This window comes from Arachis hypogaea, chromosome 2, assembly GCF_003086295.3.
Source record: "Arachis hypogaea cultivar Tifrunner chromosome 2, arahy.Tifrunner.gnm2.J5K5, whole genome shotgun sequence".
NCBI classification, from domain to species: domain Eukaryota; kingdom Viridiplantae; phylum Streptophyta; class Magnoliopsida; order Fabales; family Fabaceae; genus Arachis; species Arachis hypogaea.
In genome coordinates, this window is record NC_092037.1 from 100587394 (window position 1) to 100600141 (window position 12748).

At 31.2% G+C, this 12748-nt stretch overlaps 3 protein-coding genes across 8 annotated transcripts; 1 reads left to right on the forward strand and 2 right to left on the reverse strand.

Annotated features, from left to right (window-relative positions):
* Window positions 1–534: 534 nt before the first annotated feature.
* Window positions 535–5372, reverse strand: LOC112757379 (uncharacterized). 2 transcript variants are annotated; one of them, XM_025805976.3, is made up of 11 exons: window positions 5072–5372; window positions 4179–4405; window positions 3934–4052; window positions 3660–3768; window positions 3521–3560; window positions 3215–3304; window positions 3024–3123; window positions 2785–2921; window positions 2466–2568; window positions 1578–2257; window positions 535–1177 (listed from the first exon to the last, which is right to left on the reverse strand). In XM_025805976.3, the coding sequence occupies exons 2-11, from the start codon at window positions 4315–4317 to the stop codon at window positions 883–885; spliced, it is 1812 nt and encodes a 603-aa protein (XP_025661761.1). In that variant the 5' UTR covers window positions 4318–4405; window positions 5072–5372; the 3' UTR covers window positions 535–882. The 2 variants fall into 2 exon arrangements, with proteins under 2 accessions (XP_025661761.1, XP_025661754.1); XM_025805969.3 differs by having other exon boundaries at window positions 4664–5087.
* Window positions 5373–8031: 2659 nt separating this feature from the next.
* Window positions 8032–10947, forward strand: LOC112757401 (L10-interacting MYB domain-containing protein). 2 transcript variants are annotated; one of them, XM_025805992.3, is made up of 5 exons: window positions 8032–8195; window positions 9073–9419; window positions 9511–9643; window positions 9752–10134; window positions 10225–10947. In XM_025805992.3, exons 2-5 carry the CDS (start codon window positions 9081–9083, stop codon window positions 10810–10812), a joined length of 1443 nt encoding a protein of 480 aa, XP_025661777.1. In that variant the 5' UTR covers window positions 8032–8195; window positions 9073–9080; the 3' UTR covers window positions 10813–10947. The 2 variants fall into 2 exon arrangements, with proteins under 2 accessions (XP_025661777.1, XP_072078117.1); XM_072222016.1 differs by having other exon boundaries at window positions 8140–8441.
* Window positions 10927–12325, reverse strand: LOC112757415 (dihydroneopterin aldolase 2). 4 transcript variants are annotated; one of them, XM_025806013.2, is made up of 3 exons: window positions 12169–12325; window positions 11666–11870; window positions 10927–11282 (listed from the first exon to the last, which is right to left on the reverse strand). In XM_025806013.2, exons 2-3 carry the CDS (start codon window positions 11860–11862, stop codon window positions 11063–11065), a joined length of 417 nt encoding a protein of 138 aa, XP_025661798.1. In that variant the 5' UTR covers window positions 11863–11870; window positions 12169–12325; the 3' UTR covers window positions 10927–11062. The 4 variants fall into 4 exon arrangements, with proteins under 4 accessions (XP_025661798.1, XP_025661803.1, XP_025661793.1 ...); XM_025806018.3 differs by having other exon boundaries at window positions 11666–11873; XM_025806008.3 differs by having other exon boundaries at window positions 11666–11898; window positions 12169–12297.
* Between the last annotated feature and the right edge of the window lie 423 nt (window positions 12326–12748).

A 12748-nucleotide genomic window follows, 5' to 3' on the forward strand; every position in this document is an offset into this window, starting at 1 on the left:
TATTATGATAAAATTAAAATTTATTTTTATATATCGTTTTTGTCTCCAACGTTTTCGTTTTATTTAAGTCTCCTAACATTTTAAAATCGTCTCAATTTTGTCCCACCGTCAATTCGGTTAACAAATTTCTAACGGCCGGTCAACATTGAGTTAATTTTAAAATGTTATGGATTTAAATAAGACGATTTAAATATTAAAGACAACTTTAGAACTTATCCCCAAATGTTGAGGACAAAAATAATACTTTACTCTTAAAAAAATAAAAAGAACTTAATTAAAAGTTTTAATGTAATATAAAAAATAATTACAAATTTTTAAATTATAAAAAATTAATTAAAAATTTAATAAAACTATATGAATCGAGAGAATAATTAAACAGAATTAGTAATCAAGAAAAGTTGAATAATTTGCAAAAATTTTAATGTCAAAGTAGTTAAAGATATACAAAAATGCTCCATGCAGAAATTTGTGGCAACAAAATTATCAAGTTCACATTCTCATTTCTAAGTTCTAACTTTCAGAAGCATCCAAATATAACTTTGAAGATAGATAGATTGAAAAGCTAAAGAATAATATAAGGTTACACATTACAATATTGCAGCTAGAAAAGTAAAAGAGAAAACACAATTTAAACAAAAACTGAAGGGAACAACCCTTTTGGCTCAGAACATTTTTGTTTTGTGGTTTGCACTTTGCACACCATTTGAGGCTTGTAAACTGCCATATAAATGTGCCTTAAATGGCTCATTTCAATGAGGAAAATTTAAACCAAAGAAGCTTTTTATATTACAAGTAACATACAAGTTCACAAGATGAAACTGAAAAGCCTTTTTTCTTTTTCTTTCTAGGCTTCTGTCATTTGGTATTTACCTAGAAACTTAGCTAAAGCAGAAAACACAAGTATGCAAGCTTTCTTCGCCGCCTGCTCGGCTCCTTCGACAAGTTTGAGGACATGTCTTGGGGTACAATGGTGTTTATTTTTTTCTTATCACTTGACTTATTAGGGTCGTCTAGAGACATATCTTGAACCGAATCAAATTTTAGTTGCTTGTTATTGCATATTGTTTGGTCCAAAGTTACCATATCTTTCGATAAGGCCGGCGTTGTTGCTCTCTTCTCCGGTGATGTTGGTATGTTAGAATCTACTGCATTTGAGTTAGAATTTGTTCCTGTGTACCTGAGGGAGCCAAAACAAAACAATAATTCAATATAAAAGCAAGAACTATGTAAAGAGTAAATACTCAGTTTGGTTTCTGACGATTTTCACATTGGTTAGTTTCATTCCTTACCAGTTACCAATGACTATTACCCTCAACTTGGTCCCTAACAATTTTTGTTAATGACGACGACAACTCAAAAGTTGGTGAGAGATGATATCATCATATGCAAAAATTGTCAGGTACCAAACTAGGATTCAATCTTGTGTAGTATAATTCCACAACCACAATTAACCAGGTGATAGTTGTGTACTACTAGAAGTTAACTTCCAAATCCCAAAGAAACCAAGTAGAAGAACACAAAATCATATGCATGCATAAACTTTTATTCCTTTAAACAAGCATAGATAGTAACATCACCTGAAGTCAGAGTTAATGCTAGTTGCTTCTTGCGAAGTTCCCTCCGGTATATCCCTATTTGTTACTTCAACAGCAACCTCATTTCTTGAACTTGGGCTAGTAAACTCTGCTGAATGCAGATCAACCCAGCCATCATTGTTCATCGAAGGAGGCTTCTCGGTTGGAAAGCTAAAAGAGGATGTACGCGAATGAAGCTTGTATTGCCGAACCACTGAAATAGCCTTGTCTAGTGTTTCTAGAGCTTGTGCTACCTCTGAGCTGATATATACACTCTTTGTGCTCTTCAACACACTAATGTCAACTTCCTCTTTTGGAATGTCATTTACTTCCTTATCCTCCTCTGCAATTTGTATAATTTCTTCACTATCTACTTCAATGATCTCACTGAATGTTTTGCTGCTATCTGCTACTACTCCATTCACCACCATCGACGTGGTACTATTTGCATATCGATTGCTCTTATCCTCTTCAGCTGCAACCTTTGCCTTATCTTGCTTACTTTCAATAAGGTCCTCTTCAGCAGGGAGAATATCCGCATCTTGTTTAAGCTCAAGCTCTTCATTGACCTTAGCCTTTGATCCGTTACTGCTATATAGAGATTCACGAATTCTGACATATAATGGATCCCCCAATGCCTTGCTCAATTCTTCTTCACCATGGCTCATCATAGAAGCCACAGTCTGCATCAAAATGAGAGTAATGATGATGATAATTAAAGAATCCACAGGGTAGATGATTTAGTCACAGAATATATTAGATGATGAACATTTTATTAACTTATGCTTCTTTGTTATGAATGAAGTACTATGGATAACATAAACTAGTAACAAAGTAAATATCAGTCGAATCTGAAATAAAAGAAATTGATATCTGGAGAAACTCTGCGACCTTCTTGTAAAGCCTGAAACCATTGCCAATCAACTGCCTTGAAATGAAGTTTATGAGAGATGGAGGCACAAAATCCAGCTTTATGTCCATATTTGCTATTGTCCTACAAAATTTGAAGTCTTTCAATCAGGTTTGCTTAATTAAAAATACATTTTCATTTCGGTAGCTTCCTTAAACCAATTAGATAACAAGGCAGGTTTAACATTCAAATTTCTATTATAAACTACCAAAGTTGGAAACAAAAGCAAGCTACGAACAGGAACCGATGGCATCACTTAAATTTAGTAATTTCTTATGTTTGAGCAGATTTAAAACTCACCGAAAGTAACTTCTTTCTGATGTCACCTTCTGCAATGCAAATCCCCCTACCAAATCAACTCTCACAACATCCTTTGCTTCAGGAATCACCTCATTCAAACCGTTGATGGTCGAATTGACACCATTTGACTCAGGAACCTGAAACCAAATTAAGTACAAATTCCTTGAAGCTTAGAACTAGTTTAGAATTAACATTTTCCAAAAGAAGTGAAAAAAAAGAAGAGTTAGTCAGTTGCCTACCGAATTTGTAAGAACGACTATTAAGTCATCTTGAAAGTACTCAAACAGATAGTAGTACACTATAGCCTCCCTCATAGACAGTGGCCATGAAACCTTCATCCTTTCTTCCAAAATTCAGAGTAAAATCAGCATTCGAAAGTGAAGCTTTTCGTCACAGTAAAGGAAAATTAAAAAGGCTAATCGTGACAAACCTCACTAGTGATATTTGTTCCCCAATCCGGACCTTGTGCAAACATTCGCATGCTAGGATTTTGAAAGTTGGAACAGTAGATTGAGGCCACCTGATGAATGAAATTTGCGAAAAACAACAAAGTATCAGTTAGATTTGTATACTGATTACATTACTCGAATTCGAGATAAAGCATTCTGGAGTATAAAAAACAACCCCCCATATCCAGCTCATAACAAAAAATCGATACTAGTGCTGACTGTTGCATTGAGACTAACACATAGAAAACTAGAGGCACATATTACAATTTTATGAACATGGTTCTCACCATTTTTTGTAGAGAGAGGCCTCCCATGAGATGCATAAACCTGTAATGACAAAAAGAACTTGTTAAGGGATGCATATTGAAATCAATAGGACAGCATTTTTTAACACAAGAGTGGTGCTACTAATCCATTATGACTCACAAACATCAAGAGGTGCATCTACATAGCCTTCAACTAGCAATGTATGAAACGGAGTTCCCTCTGGTCCTTCCCGATACATGACACGGAACTCATCAGTATCTTGTTTTAACTGTTGAAAGAAGTGAAATTATGAATATTGACAGAATAACTTGATTGAACATGGCAAGTATCTTCATATTCATCCAAAAGCGTGAAAGGAGTTAGGCTTGAAAGATAACATGAGATTGTATTAGTCCAATGAATTGTAAATATATATCAATGGTATATGGCATACTTTCCAATCAGCGTGCGATGTATTAGACCTTCCGCTATCATCTGAAGAAGCACTCCTTAACATATCAAGAAAATTAGATATCTCTGCAGTCTTCATTTCTACCAACTTCTGCTTGTATCCTAATTAACCAAACAAATCATCTTCAGAAAATATACAAAGAATAATTTAACCAAAAATAATGGCTCCACCAAGCTAGTACCATTTCTACCTAAATGAACTCAAAGGAAACAAGGGAATGTTATGACCTTCTACTTCTTGTTCCGAAGAACATACAAGTTGGCTTTCGACGAGTCTTTTGAGCATCTCATCATTTGTAAGATCAGGTGAGGCAAGGGTCCTATCAAGTCTTTCTCTATACTGCACAATCTTTTGTTTCTTCTCCATCTTTGCATCTCCCGGAAAATTGGAACAAGCCTTCTCTTAGGAATTCAGGTCAAGCACCATGTGATCAATACAAGTTCCTACTTTGCTCCTAAATCAACAACAGATGAAATTCACCATAGTTATAAACAAAGACTAGCCATTCATGACTAATTCAACATCTCATCATAGTGAATTGGTGCTTAATAATGATGGACTAAGACAAGCATGAACTAAAAGAGCTCAATGAACTTTAATTCAGAAAAAGCTACAAGGAAATCATATCAAACTACCCCAGAAGAAGCTTCTGCTTAAAAAGACATAAACTTCATTGAAACCCCAATAGAAATATATAAATAATCAAACATACATGAAACTTCACTTTCTGGGGTTGTGATTTTCAATATCCTTCTTAAGGTGAGAACCCAGAATCAGAAAAACAAGAAAGTAGCAGATCTCAAAGAGAAAAAAACTGCAACCAATGATTCAATCCACAATCAGAGAGACAAAATCAGCTGAATTGAGAGCACCAAGACGGGTACATAACATGGGTGGTTTCTTCCACTTTGACACACAAAAAATAGCAAATCCACCACAAGATCAAATATGGGAAACAAATAAATAAAAAAGGTTAAAAACTAAGCCAACCCAATATTATATTCCAAATACATGACAAGAAAATATTAAAAAAGTATGGTCTTTTAAGACAAAGGAATGGGCTTTGAAGAGAGGCAGAGAGAATAGAGATAGGAAAATAAAAACAAAGGAAAATTCTTACATAACAATGTTGATTTGTGCTGAATTTGATGACAACTAAGTTTGAAGGGTCAAAGCTTATTAGGGGCCACACGTGAGGACAAAAATGTGAAAGACACAGCATGGATAAAACACAAGTGAAGTGAAGCTGCTACTTAGGTAATAATAAGGTTTTTTCTGTAACAGAAAGAGTGAAAGCCAAAAATGGTGTTGTAAGGTGAAGTACGAAGAAAATTTTTTGTGACATGTGTTAGGGAGTTGTTGGAGATAAAGTGGCAGAGAATCTGTTTGGAAAAAATGGAAAATTGTGGAATAGATGCGTTATGCTTTTCTTTGTTGATTGCCTTGGTGAAAGAGTAAATAATGGCTTTGGTATTAAGCAAAGTGAGAGTGTGATGAAGCATATCAACCAGATTCTGCTGCTTTATTACAATAATTAATAAATTAATAAATATTAAATATGATAAATTTTGATGATTTTTTACTAATTTATTTTGTTATTAAATATTTTCAATTAAATAAAGTCAAAAATAGTTATTTTTGACTGTTTTTGAATAATATTTTTCGTTATAAAATATTTTTATTTAGCTTATAAAACATAAAAATTTTTGCTATGTATTAAATGTTGGATGTAATTAACATATTTTAAAAATATAATTATAGAAACTTTTTAATATTTTTGATATATTTAATGCATTAAAAACATAAAAAAAATTAATTTTTATAAAATATTTCCTTTTATGATATGTTTAATTGATATTTTTAGGACATAAATTAGCAAAATCCTTAAATGTTTAACAAATTGAATGCTTTGATAATTAATAAAAGAAATTAGAATTCTTATTCCATCCTGTTTAGAACATTGATTAGCAAAATCAAAATATAATAATTACTGGGATATACCCTATTTATGTTGTAATATATGTATTGTATATCAAGGTTAATACTTAATAGACCAATATTAGGAATTCATTAAAAATTTATTTCACCACCTTATAATGGGGGCAACTCATATCACATTCCGCCGCTAATTTATTAAGCGGCGGTAGGATAAATGAATCCTACCAAATGAAATTTAATTGTATGGCATCATCTTCTTAACCTTATTATATGTTTTGATTTCTTTTAGAAGAAAAAAGAGAAAAGGTGATCTTGCATGTTAATATTGTTTGTTTATTATATGTTTTGAGACCCACATCATATTCATATAGTCTCATATTTTATCCAATATTGGAATATAAAACTATATAAAAAAGAGGAAATTAGCTTGGTCTAAATAAAAATTAGAATACAAGTATAACTTTTCTTGCTTAAAATTAACAACATGTTAGGTAATAACTAATAACTAATAAGATTGTCAACATTTGTGGGTGATACTAATTAGACTTTTTTTTTTTGTGCACATAATTCAATCATTGGCTGCACAATTTGGTGTAAGCAAAGAGGTGGGATTTTTTTTTATATAAAATGAAAATAATACTAAATTAAAACAAGTTACTAAAATCACCTATTAATAAGTAGTAGAGATCTTATTATGAAAACTATTAATAAAAAAAGTATATTGACATAATTTTTTTTTCTAATTTATCAGCCACTGTATTTATCGCTTAAATACAAACAATAGAAGAACATTCTAAAAACGTCGTAATAAAATTAAGGGTAAAATATTTAAATAAACTAAAGAAAGATTAAAATTACGTAAAAATCTTAAAATAAAAAATACTACATTCCAATACTAAGGCGAATTAACAAGAATGAAAATACTTTGAGATTTTTACGTAATTTTAATTTGTTTTTAATTTATTGAAGTATTTTACCTTAAAATTAAAATTTTTAAAGTAATTTCATTAAATTGCTATAAATTTTTTAAAAAATAATAACTTAATAGGTCTGAATTCAATGAATCTCAATAATAATTAATCTAAATTGCAGCAATGATGGAGTTTGAAACAAAATTTTAGAGGAATTAAAATTTAATAATAATATTTATATTAAAAATAAATTTATAAATATAATTATTTTTTATATTTATTACTAATAAGATAATAAATAAATAATTCTACAGATAAAAAATACAAAATAATTTATAATGGTATTCTTTGATTCTTTAGTGATTTGAAATCTTCAATAATTGAATTAGAACTAAACTTTTCAACAATTTATAATATTTATTGGATTTTTTATCAATTTATACAAATGCAATAATATCAATACTTATTAGATATTCTAATATTTTTTATCATATAAAAAATTAAATTAAATAAACAATAAAATATAAAATAATATTAAATTAAATAAATAAAAAATACCTATTTTTTATATTTGAATTCAAAAGTAGAGGGAGTGTTGCTTGTTGAATAGAGAGCTACGAAATGCGAATAGAGAAACTGATAGAAAAGCACCGTGTTTTTATAACAATGATTTTTATCTTTTATTATATTAGATGGTTTTTTTATTCTTATCTTTTTTTTAGATAACTTTTTTGTTTGATTTGATTGTTAGATGATCTTTTTATTTTTTTTGTTAGCTAACTTTTTTATTTGATTTGATTTTATCTTTTAATTTTGATGTGTTGTGAAAACCAACAAAGGCCCACTCAATTCAGTCCAATCCAACGTGTTTTTAATGTTTAAAATTAAAAACTATTGTGTAATAAAAAAAACAAAAATTAAACTCAAGTACTTTAAGTCATAATAAGGTATTTGAGTCAACTGAATTATTTTTTTATTTTTTAAAAAAATACTATTAATTTTTTATAAAAAGTTTTGCGGGAGGCGGTAGTTCCTCATTGTCTCAACTAAGTTCTATCCCTAAATTGCAGATTTTTTAAATAACAATCAAAATAATTCTAAATATAAATTGATATTTATTATAAAAAATATATATGAAAAATTGTATTATATTTTTTATTTTATATTTTATAAATTACTAAGGTTCTGTAACTATTATATAAATTAAATCTCATTGGAAATTCTTACATATATATAAAGCTCAAAGAGAGTTAAGCCAAACAGCACCTTTCTCTTGTTTTGGGAATAACTCTATTCCCGTTTGGTTAACAAAAGATCGAAACTTGAAAGCTCCCTCGCAACTCACATCGTTTTTCTTTGCTTGGCTCGCTGCCATTCCTCGCCGTTGTTTGTTTTGTAAGTCCCATCTACTAAATTTTCCCTCACTTTCTCTGCCTCCAAACAGAGATTTAGGGTTTTGATTAATATCCCAGCTGTCAAAAATTGTTGAAATTGATTGATTGCTGAATGACCCTTTGATCTGTGTTCCTGGTTTGGTAGATAAAGCTTCAAAATTTTAATGTGAATAAGAGAAAGATTCCAACTTGGAGTTATTGAGACCTATTTTGAAATTGCAAGCCTGTATAATGGTTTTAATGGATAGTAAGTGAGAGTGTAAGATTCAATGAGATCAAAATAACTATGTTATTATCTCATTGAGCTGGAAATTGATGGGTTGGGTGCACATATAAATGATTAACTGAATTAACTGCCAATTTGACTCTATTTCTTCCTGAATGTTCTGTTTGTTTATCATGTCATGTCCATGGAATTTGATTGTTGAGAATGAGTTCTACCAACCAATTTGGCCCTAGAGATTGTTTCAAATTTACACTTCTCACTAGAATGTGTTCAGTTCTTGAGAAGTCTTTTGGTTTGTTTCCCATTTCTAGCATCATGCCATCAAAATTTATCCAGAATTGTTACTTTACATGAAAATAGTAAAAGAGATTTAATTGTAAATCTTTTGAACTTTAAACACATATCTTATGATAAAGGATAGTTGTTATTACATTGTTGCTGTTATGAAAAGCATAGTTAAAAATTTGCTGTGGTTGATGATAGTGTTGCCAATAGATTCAAGTGTGCTAAGATGAGAGGAGATTTCGATATATAAGTGGTCATGACTGATGCATTGTAGTACACTTTTTCAGCTGATTTATCTTTTTAAGTTGGCAAAGAATTAGGGAAATGCTATTAATGCTTCTAAGATAGTAATCCATTTGAATTGCAGGTGATGAAATGGGGGATGAAAATGGTTCTTCTGTTAATTTGGATAGCTTGAGGGCTAATTGGAATCCATCTCAAGACAAATATTTTCTTGAGCTTTTGCTATCTCAACTGCAGCTAGGGAACAGAATCAGCAAAGTCATTAGCAAACAAGCATGGCCGGTTATGGTTGAACAATTTAACACCAAATTCGGATTGAAGTATGATATAGATGCATTGAAAAACCGTCACAAACGATTCAGGAAGCAATATAATGATGTCAAAATGATTATTGGTCAAAATGGATTTCGGTGGGATCATGAAATAAACATGATAATAGCTGATGATAAAACATGGGATGAATATCTTAAGGTATATATATTGTCCATCAATCACATATTCCCCAAGCACTAATGTATGGTTAGTCTTTACATTGCAACTGAGAGTGTTTTTCTATTTGCAGGTTCACCCTGATTTTCAAGGTTTCAGAAAAAGAGTTGTTCCTTATTATGATGATCTGTGCAAAATTTTTGGCCATTCAGTTGCTGATGGGAGATACAGCCTTTCATGTTTTGATGTAGGCTTTGAAAATGAAGGTAGAAGCATTCATCAGTAAATATTGTTGTATGGTTGAAAGAAAATTTCTTTTAACTTTATTCACTGAATTGAATAATTTATGAAGAGTAGCTCATATTTTGTCTCAGAAATTGCCTCAAAAGAATTGGATGATCAAGCCACTGCTGGCAAAGGAGACGACGATGAGACTTTCCCTATCATTTCTAGTCAAAGTAAAATTGACTGGTCACCAATGATGGACCAATTCTTTGTTGAACTTATGCTGAACCAGATGCATAAAGGGAACAAGGTTGGTCGTTCGTTCAAGAAGAAAGCCTGGGTGGACATGACAGATTCGTTCAATGAAAGATTCGGATGTCATTGTGGTAAGGCAGTCTTGAAGAACCGTTTGATTGTCCTCAGGAGGCATTACTGCTCCATAAATGTTCTACTTAGCAAAGAAGGCTTCAGCTGGGATAATGCGCACCAGAAGGTCGTGGCTGATGACCATGTTTGGGAAAATTGCATCAGGGTATGAAGTTGAAAGTGTTTTTCCTCATTTTGTTTTTTTCATTTTGAGTGTTTTCGTTTTATACTGTCGTCCAATCAATTATATTTGCAGGTACATCACAACTACCGGATATATAGAACTAAAAGCATGCCTTTCTATTCTAGTATGTGCATATTATGTCACAATGAAGATACTCAGCATTGCAAACTGAATTCTGGAGAGGGATCTTGTGTCAGCAAGAAATCGATGCCAGATACCGAACCACCCCCTATTGCAGATGACACAGCATTGCATATTGGTGGAGAAAATAATTCTACCGGAAAATCTCAGCCTCTTCCTGATGCCAATAAAGAACCTTTGCATTCAGGCAAAGGAAGAAAGATTTCCGGTCACCAAAAGAGGCTCCAACCTAATATGTCCTCAAATGAATATAAGAAGGCGAGAAAGGATGGCGAGGGTATGGTGGCAGCTCTGAAACACATGGCAGTTGCGGTTACATCCCTAACAAAGAAAACAAAGATAGAAGATACCTTCTCTATAGATAAGGCTATTAAGGTGCTTCAGGCTATACCAGGCATGGATGAAGATCTAATACTAGATGCATGTGAATTGTTGGAAGATGAAAGAAGAGCAAGGATGTTTTTGGCATTGGATGATAATTTGAGAAAGAAATGGTTACTGAGAAAGCTTCGTTCATAAACTTAAGTTAGTTTCATGCAAAGCATGCTATAGCTTTGAAGGTTCATATTAACCCCCAACAAAGTTTGTAATTAAAGGAATTATCTTTTGGTTATCTTTGTATATTAATTCAAGTAGAGATTAAATTTAATACCATAGCTGTCTTTGTGTTTGAAACAATAACAATCAAGTCTTATCTAACCAAGCATTCTTGGAGGTTCAGTGTAATGAAAACACAAAGTTAGAGTTACAAAACATTCAGCACTGAAAATCAAACTAACTCTAGTTTTGCTACTACATCATCACTTCTGAACCTATGAATCTCAACTCCTAAGTAATCAACTGGACCCGTAACTGCAACATGGGGTTTTCCAACCAGAACCCTAACACCAGATATCTGATGGTGATTGGTTAGAGTTGTGCTTGCAATCTTTTGAGCCACTGATTCCAGAAGGTTGTGAGGTGGCCCTTCAATAACTTCCTTTACTATTCTGCACTCATCAATACTTCACAAATTAACATGGTACTTATGCAAAATGAGTTTAATTTTAAAGCACTGACATTGTAAAACATTCTACACAGTCGTTTAATAACATGTATTTGTGCAATTGGATACACGTGTAAAACTGCTTTATACTGACAAAGTATATCAAAATTAAATTCTTTTTCAGAACGAAATCATAAATAGCTCATTTTATAAAACTAAAGTCTTATTCAACCCTAAGAAAATTATTAGAATGCAGTGTGCTGATGCTTTGGAAACATAAACAAGACATAGCACTTCATTTTATTTAATAATTAACATGATAACTGGATTTAGCAATTCTTGTTCTGATTTTAACTATGAAAAGATTGAGTGTTAATTATCACTGACCGGTATATATCTGTGTAGCTAACTGAATCTGACAAGTTATCAGATTTACCAGCAGCTCTAAGATCCATCCAAGCATCTATATCTACCAAGAATTTCTGACCAAGTGTTCTTTCTTCTGGATTCACACCATGAAAACCATGGAACATTAATCCCCTCAGAATGAGTTTGTCACCCCTCATAAGTGTTTCAGTTTCCATTGTTGTTGCTGCTATCATCAAAGGTGAACACTAACACTGAATTGAGCAATAATAACCCTAATTCCTCAATGCAATGTTGAAAAATTACAAAATAATCCTAAATTCTAATTAGTGTTGAGATTGAATCCAATCAAATTTGAATGGTGATAATCTTTTTGTATGTTTCCTATGCTATCAATATATATCACTTAACAGTTGCAAAACCAAATTTAAACTCAAGAAATTGGTTAATCTATTACAAACGCAGAATTCACATGTGTGTGTTTGGTTACATGATTAAGAGATAAGCATTTAGAGATAGTTTACCTTGGAGAAGCAGAGGAAACAACCTTGTTCGTTTGTTTGCTTTGTAATATGAAAGGAGAGAAAAGAAAAGAGATGTTTTTATTGTGGTGGAACCATGGTGGATAAAGAGAATACTTTTTTACATTGATTCTTTAACTTTTTTATTTTTATTTATTATTATTATTAATTTGTAGTTGTTGAAATAAATATGATTAAAATCCTACCAAATACCAATTACCAATAACTCTTTGAGTTAAATTATTAAGTTAATTAGGAAAGAAATGCTAGGACAAACGTTTTGGGTTCGAGTGTTAAAAAAATTATTAATATGGTTTTTTTTTTGTTATTTACTTTCTTAATTTTTTTTTTCAAGTTATGTGAAAGAAAATAAAAATATTATGTGAAAAAAAAATCAACTATCAAATTAATCAATATATATATATATTGTTTAATTCGTCTTTAAAATATTTTTTTATATTTTAATATATATTTTTTAGGATCGGCTAATTTGGTATGTTCGCTTAGTATAAATGAAAAAAAATATGGAGTAATAAATTAATAATACTAGAAATTTTTGTTTATAATAATAAAATCCCTTTCG